The following is a 19884-nucleotide window of genomic DNA, read 5'->3' on the forward strand; positions in this document are numbered from 1 at the left end:
ATAAATACCAATTTCAGTGGCAAGCGTTGAGACTGCAGGTTGCAACCTACAAAAAAGAAAATGTTGGAAAGGCTTTTTTTCCGGTTTTTTTCAGTGGGTTGCTTCAACTACCTTCCCGTAATGAAACTATGATAAAATTCTGAGGCCTGTTGTTTGATTTCATTTCCAAATTTCAGAACAAATGAAGAATTTAAACTCTGTGGCCGTTACAGTAGGACTGTGCTGTATATTCTGCTTAAGTGTTGAGCTCCCCAGCACCTGTAGCCTATGGTGATGCTCAGAGCAAATTAAACAGCCCCCCCACTGGCTGTTGTCTTCAGTACCTCTGTTCATAAACCGCTGAGTACCACCAGCATGAAATGTCATAATTAAAGAAACCAACAAGCTAAAGCAGAGCCTGGAAGTAAGTCACCGGCTCTAATGCCGCTCTCCTGCAGGTCTCCGTCGCCAACATAAATGTGGTTGTAGTTTCCATAATGACTCTGGACCGGCTGCACAGGCTGCATGCTGATCACTCTTCAGAAATAGAATGCATCCATAGTGGTTATTTTCAACCCTTATTGGGCGAGAGTGATAAAAGGGCAACCAAAGCTCGCTAAAACTGTACTGCCTGAAGCTGCTCAGGGCTTCCAGGATCAGTTTCTCTGCAGCCAAATGAAAATATTAACAGCAGGTGACAAATAGTGTCAGTTATGAGTTGTTGAACAAGAATTTCTTATTTTATTTTATATAAACTGAACTTTCATTAAGTTGTTGAGTGTCTGGCTGATAATATTGGTTGATCAGAACTAACTTGACTGACAATAAAACTGTCAATATCAGTGTTTGAGCTCTGTCCAGAGTTGACAATTAATCCAAATCCAGACCCAATATGGATCACAACCAAAAGCAAATGCGTTTGTCCTTAGATCTCAGCCAAACCACATGTCAGATTTCATTCAAGTCGGCAACCAGATATTCAGTTCACTATTAAATAGTGGCAGGAAAAAGCCTCCAACATCATCCAAGGTTTTGGTTAGTCTTGTTGTTTGTCGTGACCCCAAAACAAAGCCCAACATACCTCAACATGAATGCCCCTCCTTTCCTGTGACAATCAGCAGAAACGACGCGTCTTCGTGGTGCTGCTCTGAACGCGTTGACTCGTCTCTGACAAAGAATCGTTCTCAATACGCTGATGGCAAATGCGACCATCTAAGTGGAGCTTAGCCTCGGTAACAGACACGACTCTCTGATCTAAACAGACAATGATGAGACGTGAAACAAAACACTCTTTCAACAAAGTTTCTTTCCGCATTGATGTATTTGTTCTCTGCATTTTATTTTACAACACACAAAGCTTTTCAAGGCCAAATGATGGAAAAGAAAAGATAAAAGATTTGAACAGGCTATTATACAGTTACAGTTCGTAAGAATTGTCCCCAAGATAAATGGAAACAAATTTGATGTACTTCTTATGATCCATGTTGGACTGTAGAAGTCTATCATTTAATTCTTAATTTTGCCGTTGGGTTTGCTTTCACTGTTTCATTTTACATGAGAGAGCTTTAATGCATTCATCTGTGTTTCGCCAGTCTGCCAGCCCAGAGAAGGATAAATCTGACGGAAGTGACAGAGATTTATGTGGGCGGGGGGGTTGGATGAATGAATGTAGGCACCTTGATGTGAGACCAGAGCCTCTCAAGCACATCAACCATTTTTCTGCTCCTGTGTGCCGGCATGCAGAGCATTTGTTGGAAGACTCAACCGAGCTGTAAATTGATTGAGGGAGGTGACTTTTTAACGGTTACTCTAATAAAGAATAAGCTGCTGTTTGAAAAGACTGTCCATCACCCTGGCACAGTTTTGTTCCCAAACTATGGCACTCATGCTTATTCTTTGACATATTTCTTAAAGCTTTCTGATGGCTGTCAAAATAGAGCTCCTCTTGCACTTGTGAAGTAGAGATTACTAAATTTCACTCGTTATTGTTATTCCCTTGGCGCCTTGAAAAAGCACCAAGAGTTCAGCCTGGTTTTAATAATGTCACACAAATGCATCAGTATCATCTCACTGAATATCATTGCTTGGACACGGCAAATGAATACAGCAATTGAAGTAGAAACTCCTCTTCAATGGTTAAACTAAGGGCTAGTATTTACTGGCTGTAATACAGTATTGTTGTACTGTGTTAAGCCCTGACATGAGCTTAGAGTTACTGCAGGTCAGGCCAATAGTGCAAAAATAAAATGAATAACTTATTTCCATTAAAACGTCCATATTTCCATTAAAGCTCCCTAAAAGGAACTGGACAGTGCCATTCCTGCCTTTAGACACAAGCTCCAGGGACGTTCTTGAGGGTCAATGTCGACAGAGTTGCCTAAATTTCAAAGCCCTGTCGAGGGCCAGACGATCGATTTTTTTTTTCCTGTGTAGATATTTTCGTGCAAAACTACTTAAGTGACCTTTTTCAGTCACACAGCTTAGTGTGTGCCAGCGACATCACAAGCATGTTAACACAAAGAGACTTTTTGGAGTCAGTGTTCTGTTTACTGAATCCTCTGGGCAGGTTGTTGTTCTCAATCACAGAAAACCGAGGTCTAAAATCTGCCTGTGTGAAGAGATTAAAACGTAGAAGAGCTGAGACTGTTGCTGGAATCCATCTGTTGCTGTAGCTGTGTGCCAACCAGTGTGGCAAGAAGTCTATTTTAAAATAGAATCTTTTCCTTGATGACACGAGGGGCTCAAGGAAGCATAAAGGCATGTGCACAGACAGCAAGGCAAACCTGTTGAATCAATTAGCGTGCTGCTGAATTGATCCTACAATACACAATTCAGTGATATTTACAGCGGGGTTTTTTTTTCAGAGCCGCACCAGCTGAAGTGTTGACGCGGGGGACAGTTGAGATAAGCTCCTCATGTGGGAGCAGAGTCAGGCCTCAGCAGAGCTGTCTGGGACTGAAGGGCAACTCAGAACCGAGATAAAGTCTCATCCGGCCACCATCAGCCCATCGCATGTTTACTCAGCTACAAAAAGGGAGTGTTAGCAAAGGCAGAGCCTGTTCAGTCTGTAAAATGATGAAACGTGCACCGTTGCAATCAGGCAGAGCTCCAGCTACCTGTGTCTAGGCTTTTGCTTTAGTAATAGATCTCTATTAAAATACGGCATCACGGAGGCCTGTGTGACAGAGTAGACGTAGAAGAGAGTGCATGAATCAATGTGAAAACTCCTGCTTACATCTATAACAAGTAATCCATCTTGTAGAATTCGGGTCAGAACTGAAAAATGACTTCTCGGGATTGTTGTGGCATTTTCCAACTAAATTACAATCAGTTCCTCACATGACAGCAAGCATTGCTTTCTGTAGCGGGTATTAAAGCAGCACAACAAAAGATTCAAATCCCTCCTCGGCAGCAGAGTTTTGAAGAAAAGGAGCCTTTTCCACTGAGGGGAATTTAATTTTAAAGAATGAAAATATCCTTCGTGGGGGCCATCGCCAAACGCGTTGACCTTATTTCTAGTAGTAATCGATGCGCAGTAAATATTTGTCTTTTATCAATTGGATTCATACGTGCGCCATCCCGAGACGTAGGTAAACCATAATCATTTTAACCCCTGCCTTTGTGTTGGAGTGTGTAAGTCTGTGTCTTAAAAGTGTCTAACTGCACATTATTACTGGTGTGCAGCCTCCACAACATCCCAACCTTACCACCCCCCCATTAGAGCAGCATCTGCCTCTAATGGAGTTCACCACGCACCACTTTTCCGCTTGAACACATGGCAGAGGAGGACAGTTAATAGTAGCTGCACAGTTGGAATACATGGGTGTGAGCTCCAGTTAATGTATGACCCTCAAGCAGTGTTGGCAGACAAGAACATGTGATCCGTGAGCTGAGAACCATCTGCATGGTGACGATCCTTCATAAATGAACCAAGCTGACACCTGATGGCTGTCTCCTAGGGTGCATTTCAGCAGTGCTGTACTGGCACCTCTGATCTCAAGGATCGTAGAGGAATCTTCCTTTATTGCTGATTTTGACGCGAGGTTTGAGGAACATTGGTGGCAGTGGAGTGATGCTCCTCACTCCTGCAGTTGATAAATGCACGCTTTGGTCCCCTCTTTACACCAAAACCTCTTCCTAATGTCTCACACTAAAGCTTCTTCTCCTTGTCCTGTTTTAAAGGGGTGGAGACCATGTTTTCGCAGCAACCACAGGACCTGGTGGTGGTGGCCGGCCAGCCGGTGACGTTGCCCTGCACCATACCTGGTTACCATGGTGTTGTCCTGTGGATCAAAGATGGCCTGGCTCTTGGGGTGGGCAGAGACCTGTCTGGTAAGGAATGATGTTGATGACACCCTGTGTTTCTGCATCACGCTTGTTTCCCTACTTTAATTAGGACTCTCGCCCATGAGTCACATTCAGATTGTCGATTAACCCCTGCATGCGGGCGTCACATCCTGCTGTTTATGTAACTCCTCAAACAGGGAGTGCAGCAAAAAAAAAGTCATTTTATTTTCATTTAATGCAGCATCACAGAAGAAGAACCCTTTTTGTAAAGTACTTCTAGGACCCAGAGCTTATGAAATGCTTTTAAAAGGCAAGAACAGAGCGATTACTGCACCCATGACATAAAAACCACAACCATCAGTAAAATGGGGCCATCACACTCACATATTCACATCAGCATTAGCATCAAGAGCGGTTAGTAATAAAAAAGAAAATGCCAAGAACTGCAAGACAAATCGAAAGCACCGGCATCAGAATCTTTGTTTCATTGTAAGATGCTGATTTCTTCTTACGGGTTTGACACAGAAACACAAACGAGTGAATGGAGGCAGAAATCAACAGTTCAGCCGGGTGTCCTCTGATGTTTCTGCTAAATAGGTTTTTGAAGAGCGGCTGACATACTCTAATTACACAGCATCTCATGTATAATTCTCTTAATTGTTTAATTTGGAGTAAAAGGGAGAACTGTGCTGTTTTTTTTACAGGCCTGTTGTTCCACCAATTGAGTTTTTATGTTTATTTATTAGCTGAGCTCATTTCATTTCAAACTTTCACACCTCTAAATTAACACTTACAATCTTTTGACGCTCTGAGCTGTTGTAGCAAATGATTCATTAAAGCATATTGTGCCCTTATCGCTCAGGAATGACCACATTATTTGTCCAGAAAAGCTCGAATCTCACACAGTTCATATTTAGGGAAGCCCTTCAGGGGAATATCGCATGTTCAGTTACTTCTGATTATTGAGAAAATGCAGAAACAGTTCAATAGCGAGCTCCTCTTTCTAGATCAATACCGAAAGAAAAAAAAAACATGTTTCCACAGTGTAAGCAAGAGTGACAAACGATGATTCTATAGGTTACGGCAGAGAGAGGTTTAAATATATTAACATATTATTCTGGCCAGGCAAAACTATTGTTGTACGGTCAGCAATGACAGGAATGATTAAAAATGTATTAAACTTGGAATTGGTGGTGTCCGCTCATGCTCTGACCTTTAGCAAACAGACCTTTGCTGTCATTGATGTGCTGTGTAATTAAACCTCAGTGGCTGGCAGAGCCCCAGTAAAGCCAACCTATTCCCTGCTCCGGTTCTTATCAGGCCCATGGGAGCCGGGGGGGGGGGGTGGGTTGCAATAAACAGTTGTGCCGCAGCCTTTGAGTCTCCTTTGAGGCCGGCTGGGAGAGCACTTAGGATCTTTGAAGACAGAAAGAAGGGGTTCGTGCGGGCAGAGCGGGAGACCATCGTTGTATTTCGGGTTAAAGTAAAACAGGTGCAAAGGTTGTTTGCTTCCATTTTCATTGTTTCAAGAAGACAAGGCCATATGAATCAGTGCTAATTATTCCCCCCACTTATTTCCTCTTTCCTCTGTGCTGTGAGGCTCATCCTATAGAATCAGGAAAAAGCACAAGATTTTGTATAGTGTGCTGTCTGGAGAACAAGGTACAATGATCAGCATGGAAGACGCTGAATGCCTTCTATTCAGAGGGATGACACTTTTTGAAAATGTGTTGCTTCATAGCTGTCTTTTTTGTGATGCCTGCCCACGTTAACATATGCAGAGTGTATTCACTGTGAGACGTACAGAAACTAATGAAAGGTGGCAGCTGTGTACATACAATCGCTGGCAAGTCAAATGTTGTGCCGAGCCTTTCAACAATATAGGACGGTTAAGCTTTTCACCGAAAGGATCTGCATCGGCAGCGTGGTTCTCCTCCGGAGACCTGTTTCCATTCACAGGAGCCGTGATTATACGGAAAAACACTTTAGCACAAAAAGACACAAAAGCCAACCGTCCCTATCTGTTCCAGAATCTTCTATTGACGCCACACGTTCCACGCGTTTCTCACTCTAATGAAAGAAAAGTAGAGTCGCTTCACGTCTGCTTCGAAAACGCCAATCAAAGACATGGATACTCATAACAACGTATCTGCTGCTCACAACATGGGCGAAGACAAAGCAGCCAAATTGAGCCACTGACAGCTGCATTCAGGAGCGATGGGTGGTACAGCCTGGACCGGACCCTGCTGGATCATCACCGGGTTAGCGTATCCAGCCACAACCATTAAAACCTCAGCTGAATTTACAGTCACCAGTTCATCTTTCCCCCAAATCTCATCGGACAATGGGACAAATTGAACACGGGCGGGAAAAGAAGCAAACCCAGAACCTTCTGGCTGTGAGGCCAGAAGGTTCGAACAGCTGTCGATCCGAACAGCTGTCCCTCGGTATTATCGATTACTGGGTAAGATGCTCTGCTAGCCAGAGTAACCAGAGTAAAATGACTCCAAATTAAATAATTACTGTTAACAGCCATCAAGAATGAAAACTAACCACCATTACAAATAAGTGGCATTACTGGACCAATCATTAGCATTAGTGGCGTTGGCAACGGTAACCACTGCGGCCAACGTTGCATATTACAGCGTAATCACCACCCAGAACTCTCAATAATGAGGTGGACAGATGACACGGCCACCTCCCCTTGGGTCTTCTACATATACACACCATCTAACACACATGCACAACCAGAAATTGATTCTGCCCCAGGATAAATCCATTTCCACCTGATGGATTGACTGCTCCTTCATGGCTATACTTTACATTGTTTACTTGAGGCAACACATCATGTCTTCAAACGTGGCGCTCAGATCAATGGGCTTCCATGTAAACACCAGACCAGAGGTGATCAGTCTTCACCTGCGCCATTACGATTTCAGCTAGACTCACAAATGCTCCATCAAGGTGCTAAATGTTGCAAAAACCCACTTCTGCTCTTCTGAAATGAGATTATTAAAGTCTTATCACTTACTTCCCACCACAAAATGCAAATTACATTTGGAAACAGCTAATGCACAGCAATGAAATTGGAACACAGCAATATCGTCACGCACTCGAATTATTCTCAGGTTGCCAGCGGCAGAAATAACGTAATTGGCTGCATCATCTCTTTTTTTAAAAACTGAAATGTACATGGTTGATGCTTTGGCGCAATTAAGACAAGCGAAACAAAAGTGCAGTCGAAGTAAAGGCACTTCCTGGGCTAAGACGTTAGAATACACAGTGGCTTTGTGGAGCAGAGTCAACTAAAGGTCACATCATTCAGGAAGCGCAATGATCATTACCCTTGTGATCTGCTGTGGCATCATTGCTTTGGATCTCAGCAATGAACATAAAATTGAATCAAAATGGGTCCCCAGGTGACTTTGTGCTCATAATGGTGTGCCCTCTATTTTAGGCACCAATCTGAGTATGAACACGCAGAAAGCTCTTTTTCAGGCGGTGGTTATTAACTTTATTAATGGAAGCTTTTAGGTGTGATCACATCTCTATTAACCCCATCACATTTATGAGCAGTTCTACCAAAGTCCTGCTATCGCTCATAAGCCATATTCATATGACAACCACTTTACCGTCGTGGGGGGGGGGCTCACATACCTGAAGTTGTTGTGTGAAGCTGCGACAATGCTAGTTCTTTACTTGGCCATTTCCACATTTATTAGCTCCAAAAGACAATCCACAAAAAACCACAGTGAATCACCAGTTATTATACAGGGGTGGACAATATTAGCATGAAGTTATTTTCAAGTAATTTGAAAGTGCTAAAACGGGACTTGAGGCAACAAGTTTGAATTTCAATTGAACATTAATCTGAAGTGAGAAAAGAAGAGAAAAAAAAAGACATGTTTGGGGAAAAACATGACTCTATCTTGCGATTGCTGACAAATCCACATTTTACTGCCAGCAATATCCAAATATCTGTATGCTTAAAAAGTGCAAATAAGCATCCTAAACTTGTGATTATTGTTATTACTGCACCAGGGCCTTTGTAAAACGTCTAAACTCTTTGGAGTGTGAAACTCTCCCATCCTGTCCATTAGTTTTGCTGCTCAACAAGGTTTCAAGGACCACTGGAGGGGAAAAAAAGAAATTCTCAGTATGAACTTCTTCACACTCACAGGAGTGATTTTACATACCCAAACTCCAGTAATAAAGACGAATGTAAAGAAACAGGATTGCCAGAACATGTAGAAGGTGCCCTATAGTTTCCAGCTAAACACACTTTTCTGTCTCATCTGGAGAGAATCACTTCCCAACACGTTGGAGATGGGGTTAGATCACGGAAAACAGAATATCTTTCATTTGTCTTCCTCAACATGTGAAATATTCACATCCCTTGAAAATAAATCTTTCATTATTGAACCATAAATCATTTTACTAAGCGATGAAAGATCTCATTTTTGTAGTAGCTCTAAACACATTTGGTGTGGTAACGACATATGGGGGGCAAGAATAGACTTTGAAACAAGGCTTTAATCATGCAGGAATTTCTAATTTTGTTTCCGTTTCATCAACTCGGGCATGGAGGCAGTGGGCTGAAGCCTGTAGACCTCTGAATCATGATGTGAATCATGGTTCTCATGCATCTGATGGAAATGAGAGTGGTTTGTTTCCAAGTCTGACTTCAAACTCACGCATGCAAAGACAATCTCGCGATTTAAAACATTCCTGGTGATTTGTTTAAATGACAACAGTGTTCGCTCATAACCAGACTGGGAACGGGTGAACGTTTCCTTTAGTTTCACAAACTTGGGCGGTTTAAAGTCAAGACTTTTTCTTCTTTGGTTTAGACGTTAGATGTCCTGACTCTGAAGGTCAGGCTCACACCAGTCAGACCCAGAATATCTGGACTCATCCATTTATTTTGGAATGCTTGGTTTTTTAACGCTACAGAGGATTATGCGTTTGTGCTGCAGGTTATCCTCGCTACACCGTGATTGGAGACCACAGTTCAGGAGAACATCATCTGCGAATCCAGCATGCGGAGCTGATGGACGATGCAGTGTTTGAGTGCCAGGCTGTCCAGGCAGCCATGAGATCCCGCCCCGCCCGTCTCACTGTACTCGGTGAGTGGAGTTTGAACACACACACACCGCACACACACACACACAAACACACCTACATCATTTACTTCATTTCATATTCTGGTTTGAGGATTCAAACTCATGAATGCTCTTTTCTCCCTTTTCTATATTCTTGCAATATTTCTGGGATTTCAATGAGTAAAATTTTGCTTTGCACAAGTTTCCATCGAATAGTGTTTGACCTTCGTAATTCTTAATAAATCTCGCCTCGAGACTCGGGAGGAAAGATGAATGTTGTATGTTGGTACAGTTGTAGTTCCTACTGTGGCTTCCTTGGCAATAATAATGTTTGTCGGTGCTATTTTATTATTATGTGTAATACAATATTTGCTCTTCCTTTCTGTCTATATTTACCACGCCGCCATCTCATCTGATAGATAACTGGTCACGTGACTGCATACTTCAGGCCCCGTGTCAGCTAAATGCGATAGTGTTTCCATTGCACTTTAGAGATCTATTCCTATATCAAAACATCTAAAATTCCTCCTCATGAGAGCAAAACACCTTTTTTGCTGACATTTAGGAGGTTTTTTTTGAAAGTCAGGTGTTTCCATTATGAGCTTTTTGATCACTTTTCTACTGGTAATGCTAACCCAGCTCCAGTCTGAGATATGCATGTATGATGTCAAAAAGGAATAAAATAAAGGAAAATTAGTCAATCAAAACCTCAACTCGGGATGTTGTGGATCGGTGGAAGGAATACTTCGAGGACCTCCTCAATCCCACCAACACGCCTTCCAGTGAGGAAGTAGGGCCTGGGGACCTGGAGATGGGCTCTCGTATCTCCGGGGCTGAAGTTGCCGAGGTAGTTAAAAAACTCCTCGGTGGCAGGGCCCCGGGGGTGGATGAGATCCGCCCAGAGTCCCTTGGGGCTCTGGATGTTGTAGGGCTGTCGTGGTTGACTCGACTCTGCAACATCACGTGGACATCGGGGGCAGTGCCGCTGGATTGGCAGACCGGGGTGGTAGTCCCTCTTTTTAAGAAGGGGGACCGGAGGGTGTGTTCCAACTATAGGGGGATCACACTCCTCAGCCTCCCTGGTAAGGTCTATTCAGGGGTACTGGAGAGGAGGGTCCGCCGGATAGTCGAACCTCGGATTCAGGAGGAGCAATGTGGTTTTCGTCCTGGGCGTGGAACAGTGGACCAGCTCTACACCCTCCGCAGGGTCTTCGAGGGTGCATGGGAGTTTGCCCAACCAGTCCACATGTGTTTTGTGGACTTGGAGAAGGCATTCCACCTTGTCCCTCGGGGGGTCCTGTGGAGGGTCCTCCGAGAGTATGGGGTGTCGGGCCCGCTGATACGGGCTGTTCGCTCCCTGTACGATCGGTGCCAGAGTTTGGTCCGAATTGCTGGCAGTAAGTCGAACTCGTTTCCGGTGAGGGTTGGCCTCCGCCAGGGCTGCCCTTTGTCACCGATTCTGTTCATAATTTTTATGGACAGAATTTCTAGGTGCAGTCATGGTGTTGAGGGGATCCGGTTTGGTGACCTCGGGATCGCGTCTCTGCTTTTTGCGGATGATGTGGTCCTGTTGGCTTCATTGGCCCGTGACCTCCAACTATCACTGGATCGGTTCGCATGTGAAGCGGCTGGGATGAGAATCAGCACCTCCAAATCCGAGGCCATGGTTCTCGACCGGAAAAAGGTGGAGTGCCTTCTCCGGGTAAAGGAGGAGATCCTGCCCCAAGTGGAGGAGTTTAAGTACCTCGGGGTCTTGTTCACGAGTGAGGGAAGAATGGAGCAGGAGATCGACAGGCGGATCGGTGCGGCGTCCACAGTAATGCGGACTCTGCACCGGTCCGTAGTGGTGAAGAGAGAGCTGAGCCGAAAGGCGAAGCTCTCGATTTACCGGTCGATCTTCGTTCCTACCCTCACCTATGGTCATGAGCTTTGGGTAATGACCGAAAGATCAAGATCACGGGTACAAGCGGCTGAAATGAGCTTCCTCCGTAGGGTGGCTGGGCTCTCCCTTAGAGATAGGGTGAGAAGCTCTGCCATCCGGGAGGAGCTCGGAGTAGAGTCGCTGCTCCTCCGCGTTGAGAGGAGCCAGATGGGGTGGCTTGGGCATCTAGTCAGGATGCCCCCTGGACGCCTCCCTGGTGAAGTGTTCAGGGCATGTCCCTCCGGTAGGAGACCCCCGGGGAGACCCAGGACACGTTGGAGAGACTATGTCTCTCGGCTGGCCTGGGAACGCCTGGGGATCCCTCCGGATGAGCTGGAGGAGGTAGCTGGGGAGAGGGAAGTCTGGGCTTCTCTCCTTAGGCTGCTGCCCCCGCGACCCGACCCGGATAAGCGGTAGAGAATGGATGGATGGATGGATGGATAGTCAATCAAAAGAGATTTAACCCTCATCCATCAGTGAAATGTCAACTCAAACCCTCTTGAGCCAAATCATTGGACAGTACAGAAGATAATAAATAATAAATCAGGGGTTGTTGAAAACATCAACAAATATTTGTGCTGGAGTCAGAACAAACCTTCAGGGAGGTATCAAATCAATGCTAATGCCTCCCATTTGAAAGATGGCGACTAATATGACAGAACTTCAAACGTCTTGGATTGCACTTTAATTTCTTTACTTGGAACGCAGCCTTGGCGCAGAAAGCTCCAGAGGTTAGTATTTCTTAATTAAACTTTATGAGGTTATCATTCAGCATTGCAATTTCCACCTCGCCGAGCAGGACTCGCGCGGGCACGTTGCTAATTCTCCTTTTCTGACCCCTGCCAACTTCTCTTGATGGAACAGCCCCTGCCTCTCTCTCCGTCCCTCTGTGGAGGATTCCTGGAGTCAGCCGCATCGCAAAAAGATCGAAGGCTGAGGAAGAAGAGAGGAGTGTGCCTCCTGTGGCCACAGAGCTCCTCCACAAATGCGCAGAGAACTGTGAATGTTTTACACGGAGCAACAAGTGTGGGTTGTTTTCTCTGACCGTCTGTCTCTGCTCGTTCAGATCTTCCTGCTTTATCTCAGCGGTTTAAAACCAGTGTTGCGATGGGCTGCGCAAAGCCGTTCCCACACAAAAACGGTGCTGTCTCCCAACACTAGAGGATGCTCTCTGCAGCTTCAGAATCGGAACGGTTTCAGATAGCAAGTTGCTAGTGAGTAATAAGCTATATAGTCAAGAGCCTCTGACAGCTGCTGCCACCTCTGTTTGCTTGATGGATCTCTTAGGAGCTATCGGTTTTCAGTCCTCCAAGCTTGGTATTTTTGCAAGGCTCCAGTAGTTCTTCTCCACTGGTGGTCAGACCTCATGGAATGACAATGAATGGCCAAAACAGTGGCATCACAGATATAAAGGCTATACAGACTTGGGGTAGATTCAAGGAGCCTCACAACCCTAAATAGATCTGAAACAGATAGAGATCGCTAGCGCGGTTAGCTGTTTAGGTTCTAAACAGACACATACGTAGAGGTACACGTGTGGGTGTGGATGGATTTCAGACGAGCTGTAGTTCAGTGGCTTCGGTTAAGTACCGTCACAATTTTAAACGGCTAAAACTGACTTGAATGGTGATGTATTTATAACAGCTCATCCAATCACTTCAGTCGATAACTTTTCATAACGACGATGCAAATAAGCTTTTCGTTCCAAGATATCAGACCCTCTCCCCTGGCTGTGCCTGCACTCTGCAAGTAAAGACAAAAAATAAACCATTTGCACATGTTTGACTTTGGAAGCAAAGGGGCAAAGCTGGAAGTGAGAATGAGAAACTGGAAGCCTTTATCACCTGTTTGGCTGATTGAGGGTGAGAGAGTTTATCATTCCTCCCCATAAGCCTGAATGGAAAGTGTTTGTTTAATCCCCTGCAGAGCTAGCTGGTAACTCCTGAGTGCACTGCCAAGAAGAATTCCAAGCTGACATGCACAAGGTAATGGAGGAAATGTATGCAAAGGCCTGTGTCACTGAAAATTCCTGCCTGTCAATTACCTGCCAGCGGTGACAGAGTGTGTCTGCTGACTTGGAAAACGGCTATGGCTCCACACACACCTGTGCACACACACACACAAATGAAAGTACACAAACTTCCTACACACACGCCCACCGGTGCACACACTGACGTGCAGCCTCCCTGCTCAGAGCTGACAGCAGAATAAATCTAAAACTCTCCCCTCCATCCTTCATAAGTCCATATCAGCCCAAACTCTTCCATGTGCCATTTGAGAGGAACTCCCCTCCCCCGCTCACTGATAGGCTCAAAAGTAATGAAGCATAAATATTCAAAGACACAGAGAAAAAGCCTTTATCACTGCCACAGAGCAAGTATTATGTGTTTTCTGTTCATTTTTCCAACCATTTGTGTCCTTGCTGTTAGAAATTTGGCTTGTCTTAATTCCAAATGCAAAACTCAGGACGGTAGATTAATCATCACCATGCCCACAAAAGAATCACGTTTCAACCAATTTTTTGTTCACAGGATAAACTTAACATATCAGAAAAGGATCAGTGATCTTATTCTGATCATCAGGGTCACGTGAATTAGTCATGAAAGAAGAGTTTCAGCTCTAAAAGAGACCCCAGGGGCTAATTATGATTCCTGTTGGCTCCATTCCACACCTTTGCTCTAATCTTTCTCCCTCATGTTGGGTACAATGAGAACAAAGGGACCAGACAGTGTCCCTCAGTTAATAATATTCTAAAAAAAATTATATGCTAACACTTTAGATAAGGATGCACATATCCACCATTAGCTACCTGGTTATTAACATCTGTATTAGCAACATATTGATGCTATTTTTATTTATTACAAAGGATTGGTCGTGACCTTATTCTGAATGACCAATTTCTAGATTTACCGGTACTCAGATTTCACCAGCTATAACCTCACAGTTGCTCCTCATCTACAGGAAGTATTGCAGGTAGTTGTCCATAAAGGATGATCCAAACAATACGGAACTTTTTAGGCGCTAACAACATATGAACAGTCATTCCCCCTTCATAATACCATGTATGTATAGTCTCTTTTCATGGAATGGACAAATGTAAATGCAAGTCTTATATTACCGAAGCAAGCATTAATTCCGTTTTTTTTTTTTAAACTCTGAATATTAATAATCTATAAGACAACAATATGCTGCTATTACATGTGTTACTAAGCAGGTATTTAATGAGGTTTTTTCAAAATGTCCCTGCATCTGTCCCTGAACTTTTGCATTCTATTTATGTGACATCATTTAATTTTTTTTATTGCTAATTCCTCTTAATTTAAAATGCTCTTTTAAAAATGACACCCAATTATTACGGGGCTAATTTGTGCAGCAACATAATCTTTGCTAATTGAAGTTTCCAAATTGCTCGTCGCGTATTTAGTTAGCCAGAGATTAACAGCAAAGATAGCAAACTGGGAATGATTGTATCCATATTCAAGTAATTAATAGATATCAGCCTCTGAAGAGCAGCATGATCACAGATTACTTCAACATTCTTACCTTATCTCCATCCTACTGCTGGAGATTAATGATAAATGTCAGGCATTGTAGGCTTAGCTGACATCAACTGCAAGATTTCCTAGTTGAAACTTAAAATGAATAAATCACCAAGCGGAAGCATTCGAATGAGGTAAAACAGTAACCAAATTAAAAAAATAAATTAATAAAAAAATCTGCTTTTGGCTTGACTCTAAGATCAACTGTTGTGTTGCCAGTTTCATTTCTTATATTTGTTGTATGTCATCTTTGCACGTCACACTCAAGCATTACTGGATTCATGTAAAACCACATTTGTTCTATCGCCATGCAAGGAGAAATAATGATAATTATGAAGCAAATCATTTGCATTTTAGCAGACAACTTAAGAAAAAGACTGAAGAAACAACCTCGACATGTTAGAGGAATCTGCCCACACAGGCTGACGCTGGTCTTTGTCAGACATTTGGATGATCCGCTGCTGGAACGAGCCATTGTACCATTTGTTATCTATTCCTGCATTGTTAATATTTGGTCCTGTGCTTTTGAAACAGTATTTATGAACACAAAAGCCCAAGGGCAACTTTTTTCTTTAGCAACAAAAGCCGAATCTGTTTTTTCCCTGAATCCGCTTAAATTCATTTAGTTGTCAAGGATCATTCTGTAATTTCTCCAGTAATGGAAGTAAACTTTGAAGGCATAGGAAAGAGAAATACTGAGGTGTTAGAAGTCGCTGTAAATAAGCCTGATGCTGCTGAGATGCATCTTTGGTCTGGAAAAGCAGAAGCATCGGTGCTTATCTCTGCTTCTAAGTGAGCCAGGCTCTGAAAATATCTCACTTATTGGTGTGTTTACACACAGTGTGATCCTTAACCAAAGGAAACAGCATCGGTCTGGGCTGGCTCAGACGCAGGGCAACAGGATTATCCAATCACTTTTCATCAGATTCAGCCCAGCAGCAAAGTATCGTTTGTTTCACACCAGCAGTTATTCTCATGTACCCTTTGACCTTTGAGCTACGGTGCTGTTACTGCTGTTGCGTCACCGTAAAGGAGGAGTTCAGAAACAGCTGCAGCGGTGGTGGAGAGGCTGTGAACAGCTGCGTGATTATGGTAGACAGACTGTATGTAGGATGTTCTCTCTCTCTCTCTCTCTCTTTCAAACCCATCATCTTCCAACAGAAGGAAGAAAAATGACACCGATACATCTGTGCTCTACAAAAACAAGCGTCACAGGCTGAGCTGATCTAAATGCACGTTTGTCAGCTAGCTAAGTTTCTGTAGAGGGCTCGTACAGCGGCAGGAGTGCATAGTGAAGGGTCCTATGTTTGCAGCCACACACACACACACACACACACGTATGCGCAGCTCTCTGTGTAGGTGAGCAGGGAGCAGCCATGTCAGTGGAGATCAGCGCCCAGAACGGCACATGGCTAGTTTTTTAAGGGTACAATCTCTTCGGGGCTGTCACCACTCTGCCAGGTCCTTCACTCCTCATTTCATCTTCATCTTTCCTTCCCTTCTCCTCATTTGCTCACTTGATGGGTTACAAAATCGCCGCCACTGGGTTTTCCTCAGCGCTGTGCCAAAAATGCTTGCGCCTACGTCTTCCTGTTTGGGGATCTTTCCTTTCTGTTAGCTTTCTTTCTCTCCCCTTTCATGTTTGTCCCATTTTTGTCTTCTTCTGTCACATGCTTGTGCTGCTGCTTATTATTCTTATTATTGCCCCTCGCTCTTCTCTGCAAATCGTCCCTTTGCTGCTTTGATGTAAGTATTGTGTAAAGTCTGTCAGGCTGCTTGTGATTGCTATCTACCATTCTTTTGTGCATTGATAGCGTCTTTCTTTTTATTCATTCAGCCATTCTTCCACCTTCTTGTGTGCACGTGCGTGTGGCTGAGGATCTTCTGGCTTTCAAACAGATGCAGAGTGACAGCCCTCGAAGAGGGCCGGCGTTTTGGGCCAGTGAGCCATGTGCATCTCTTGTATCCACCTGTGCTGCGTGTCCCTCTCCTATCCTTTTCCCCGTTTCCTTCCCCTGATCCATCCATCACAAACTGCAAGCTGTCGTAATCAGATGACATAGAACATGTGCAGGAATCTGAGAGCGACAGGAAAGCGAGCTCGTCTGCTAAAGCGCTACAGCACGCAGCCATCAGCAGCCTCTCCTCATACCTGCAAGCGTTCTTGGGAGGAAGTCTCTTTCATTTATCAGCCAAAAATTACTTTTTCCTCCCTTGCTGCCGCCGCCTCGGAAGCTGCTGCTGCTGGACAATAGAATCTGGCTGTTTAAAAGATGAAAACTGAGCAGTCATAAGTACACTAGAACAGACCTCCTAAATCACTGTAGTTCCTGCATGAACTTTTCTGAAGACTGCAGTCTATTGGGTTTATGTGTCTGACAAAAAAACATGGCTTCACAACCTCCAGATGTATTTTAGTCGTGCAAATGTGAGTCCAGATTGTCTGACACAGGTGAGTGTTGTAGTTCAGGTGTGGTTTATTAATGTTGTTTCAGTAATGATAGTCTGGTTGCTCATGTAAAGACAGTTGTTTATTGCCTTCCATAACAATGCCTGAAAACCTGGAAGATAATTGTTATCAAATTGAAGGTAGCAGGAAATAGCAAAACTGCTCCACTGCAAATAAAATTTCCGCAGAACCAGAGGAGAACGGAGCAAAATGGCTTTTTGAAACGAGCGCTTTGGTTCTCTGAAGGTTTCAGCAAAATGTAATCTCAATTATCAAAGAGAATTTGTGGAAATTGCAATTTTCTCAACTAGCTTTAATCATGTAACAAATCATATTTTGTTTGGAGAGTCGGTTCGCTCGTTTTCTGAGGTGCTAATTCAGCTTTTAATGCAGCCTTAAAATTACAGTGCTTCCCTTTACCCTCGACTTTCAGACCAAAAAAAAAAATCCTCTTTGAAAACCCAAAGCTGCCATTGCATTTACATACGTCCACGTGCACCAACACTGCACTTGCAGGATGGAGTGTAAATTTGTTGAGGGCAAATGCAGCGAGAGAAGGAGACTTTGTGGTGAGTCAGCCCAGTAATTAAAGAGGAGTGATCAATCTGGACCACCGACCATACTTATGCCAAGTCCATCGAATTGCTGCAGTAAAGAGCTAATTTAGAGCCATTAGGGAGTGCCGAGTTTGCAAACAGCCCAGCAATGATGATGGCTGATTCAGGTTTAAAGCTTGGCCTCCGTATGACTGTCACACCTGACCGTCGATGCAGGATCAGTAGATCTCAGACGACGGTTCATTTCATTTGAATCCAATGGGTTCTAGGTTACTGGTCCAATCTTCCCTTTTCGAAAGGCTCTCGCATAGGTCAGGCAAGTTCAAGCTTTGAAAAGAATATTGTTACTACAGTGGTGGCATCAAGGGCTTTGGACGGCGCTCTTCGAGCGCGTCGCCGCACATAAACAATGGAGGACAACAGAAAGGAGGTGTGAAGCAGCCAGCCGTGTCCTCCTGCTTCTCCTTCACCGGTCACTCAGTGTCTGACTGTGCAGGTAGCCGTTCCATGGGGACATGACCTGAAAAGGTAATGTGCGCTGTTCTGTCTGCCACTGACCTGCTTAGCTGCACATGCACAGTGTTAAAAACACCCCACGCTCCTGTGCCCCCAGCAGGAACAACAACACGCGAGTTGGAAACTTTTTTTTTTTCTCCTTTCAGAGGAAAGAAGCATTGAACAAAGACTTGGAGGCTGACGAGCGAGAACGCATTTGACTGGACATGCTCCGGCTCTTCTCAGTCACACACTGTCAGATGCTTCTTTCTAATCTCCTCCTGCCATAAAAACTCTTTTATGCGTGCCTTTTATGCCTGACAGTTAATTAACGTTTCTCTCGTCGGTGCAAGAAAGCGCTGACACTTGGCCAAGAACAGCGAATCTTCAACAATAGGTTTTCAAGGTTCCATGACAAAGTCTCCATTTTTATATATTTTGTTAATGATAAAGTGGAGAGTCCCAGTCACTAGTACCTTCTGCAGTCTCCCTGCCTCATTGGCATATGCCATGACATCGCTCTAGGCCTATTTTTCACATTAAGAATAAACTAAAGTGATCTCCTTGACCTTGTTTAAGATTGCTGATAAAGGAGCAGAAGGTGACCACGTTCTCACAAAGATTCCTCCTCACTTGCCTAGATCAGCACACTCTGTTGTCTGATCTCGTAGTGCTGACCCGAGATTCTTCCACCTCTCACTACCGCCCGCATATTAATGAAAACCAGATGAAAGGGAGCCGGCTGGAATTAACGCTGAATTTCAGCCTCAGATGTACAATAGAAACCATTGAGTGGAACTGCCTTTGGAATAGCAGATTCGCAGGTCCGTGTGGCGAGAGCTATTAGTCCAGCGTTACAGTCCAAACTTCAGTCTTCCCACCCCCTGACTCAAACCTCACTCACTAGAAATGTGCGCCACTGATTCAGAGGCGTCTGATCATCTGGATCGTCCTTCTTGTTTGTTCGTCAGCGACCTTTCGCACCGCAAATGTGTTTGTCGCACGAACAGAATGCCCCCACGCTCTCCTCTGTGCCTGTGGATGTCCAGTCAGCGTCAGCGTGCTGCTCCAGATGGTTCCACCGAGCATACAGGAGCGTCCGGGTGTCACGCCGCAGCTCTTTTGAGGCTGCTTGTGTCTGCTGTTGCAGAAGTTGTCCAAGACGTATGCGTAAAGATAATGTGCGGTTATATTCAAATAAACGTCACTCGTTCACACGATTTAGTGTGGATAAAAGCAAAAATGTGTCCACGTGTACGCTTCATGCACCACCTGCATGTGATGACAAACCACAGCCCCAAGACTGACTCCGTGGTCCATCTGCTTGATGCTTGTCTTTCCATCCTCAGCACTGCAGTACAAACTGGGTATCCCTAGGTTGTAGCGTGTTGGAGCTGTTCAGTTACTCTTGTTTTCAAACTTCTTTGGAAATGACGTCTCAAAATAAAACCATTTTTTTCTCCTTAAAGGTAGGAAATCTCTCAGTTTCCACCACAGTGCTGTGGCACAGCCTTGGCTGCAGTCCCGGTTCTCTCGGAGACCCGTGTGGCAGCTG

The 19884-nt window shown here is 44.3% G+C and overlaps 1 protein-coding gene across 10 annotated transcripts in view; it reads left to right on the forward strand.

The window, feature by feature from the left end:
- Positions 1–19884, forward strand: part of kirrel3b (kirre like nephrin family adhesion molecule 3b) — a 120338-nt gene that overhangs the window by 63900 nt on the left and 36554 nt on the right. For all 10 annotated transcript variants that reach the window (XM_029844182.1, XM_029844184.1, XM_029844186.1 and 7 more), the window contains exons 3-4: positions 4162–4311; positions 9243–9392. In XM_029844182.1, the coding sequence (XP_029700042.1) occupies positions 4162–4311; positions 9243–9392 (300 nt within the window). The remainder of the gene's footprint in view (positions 1–4161; positions 4312–9242; positions 9393–19884) is intronic.

The sequence above is a fragment of the Takifugu rubripes genome, chromosome 11 (assembly GCF_901000725.2).
Source record: "Takifugu rubripes chromosome 11, fTakRub1.2, whole genome shotgun sequence".
Taxonomy (NCBI): Eukaryota; Metazoa; Chordata; class Actinopteri; order Tetraodontiformes; family Tetraodontidae; genus Takifugu; species Takifugu rubripes.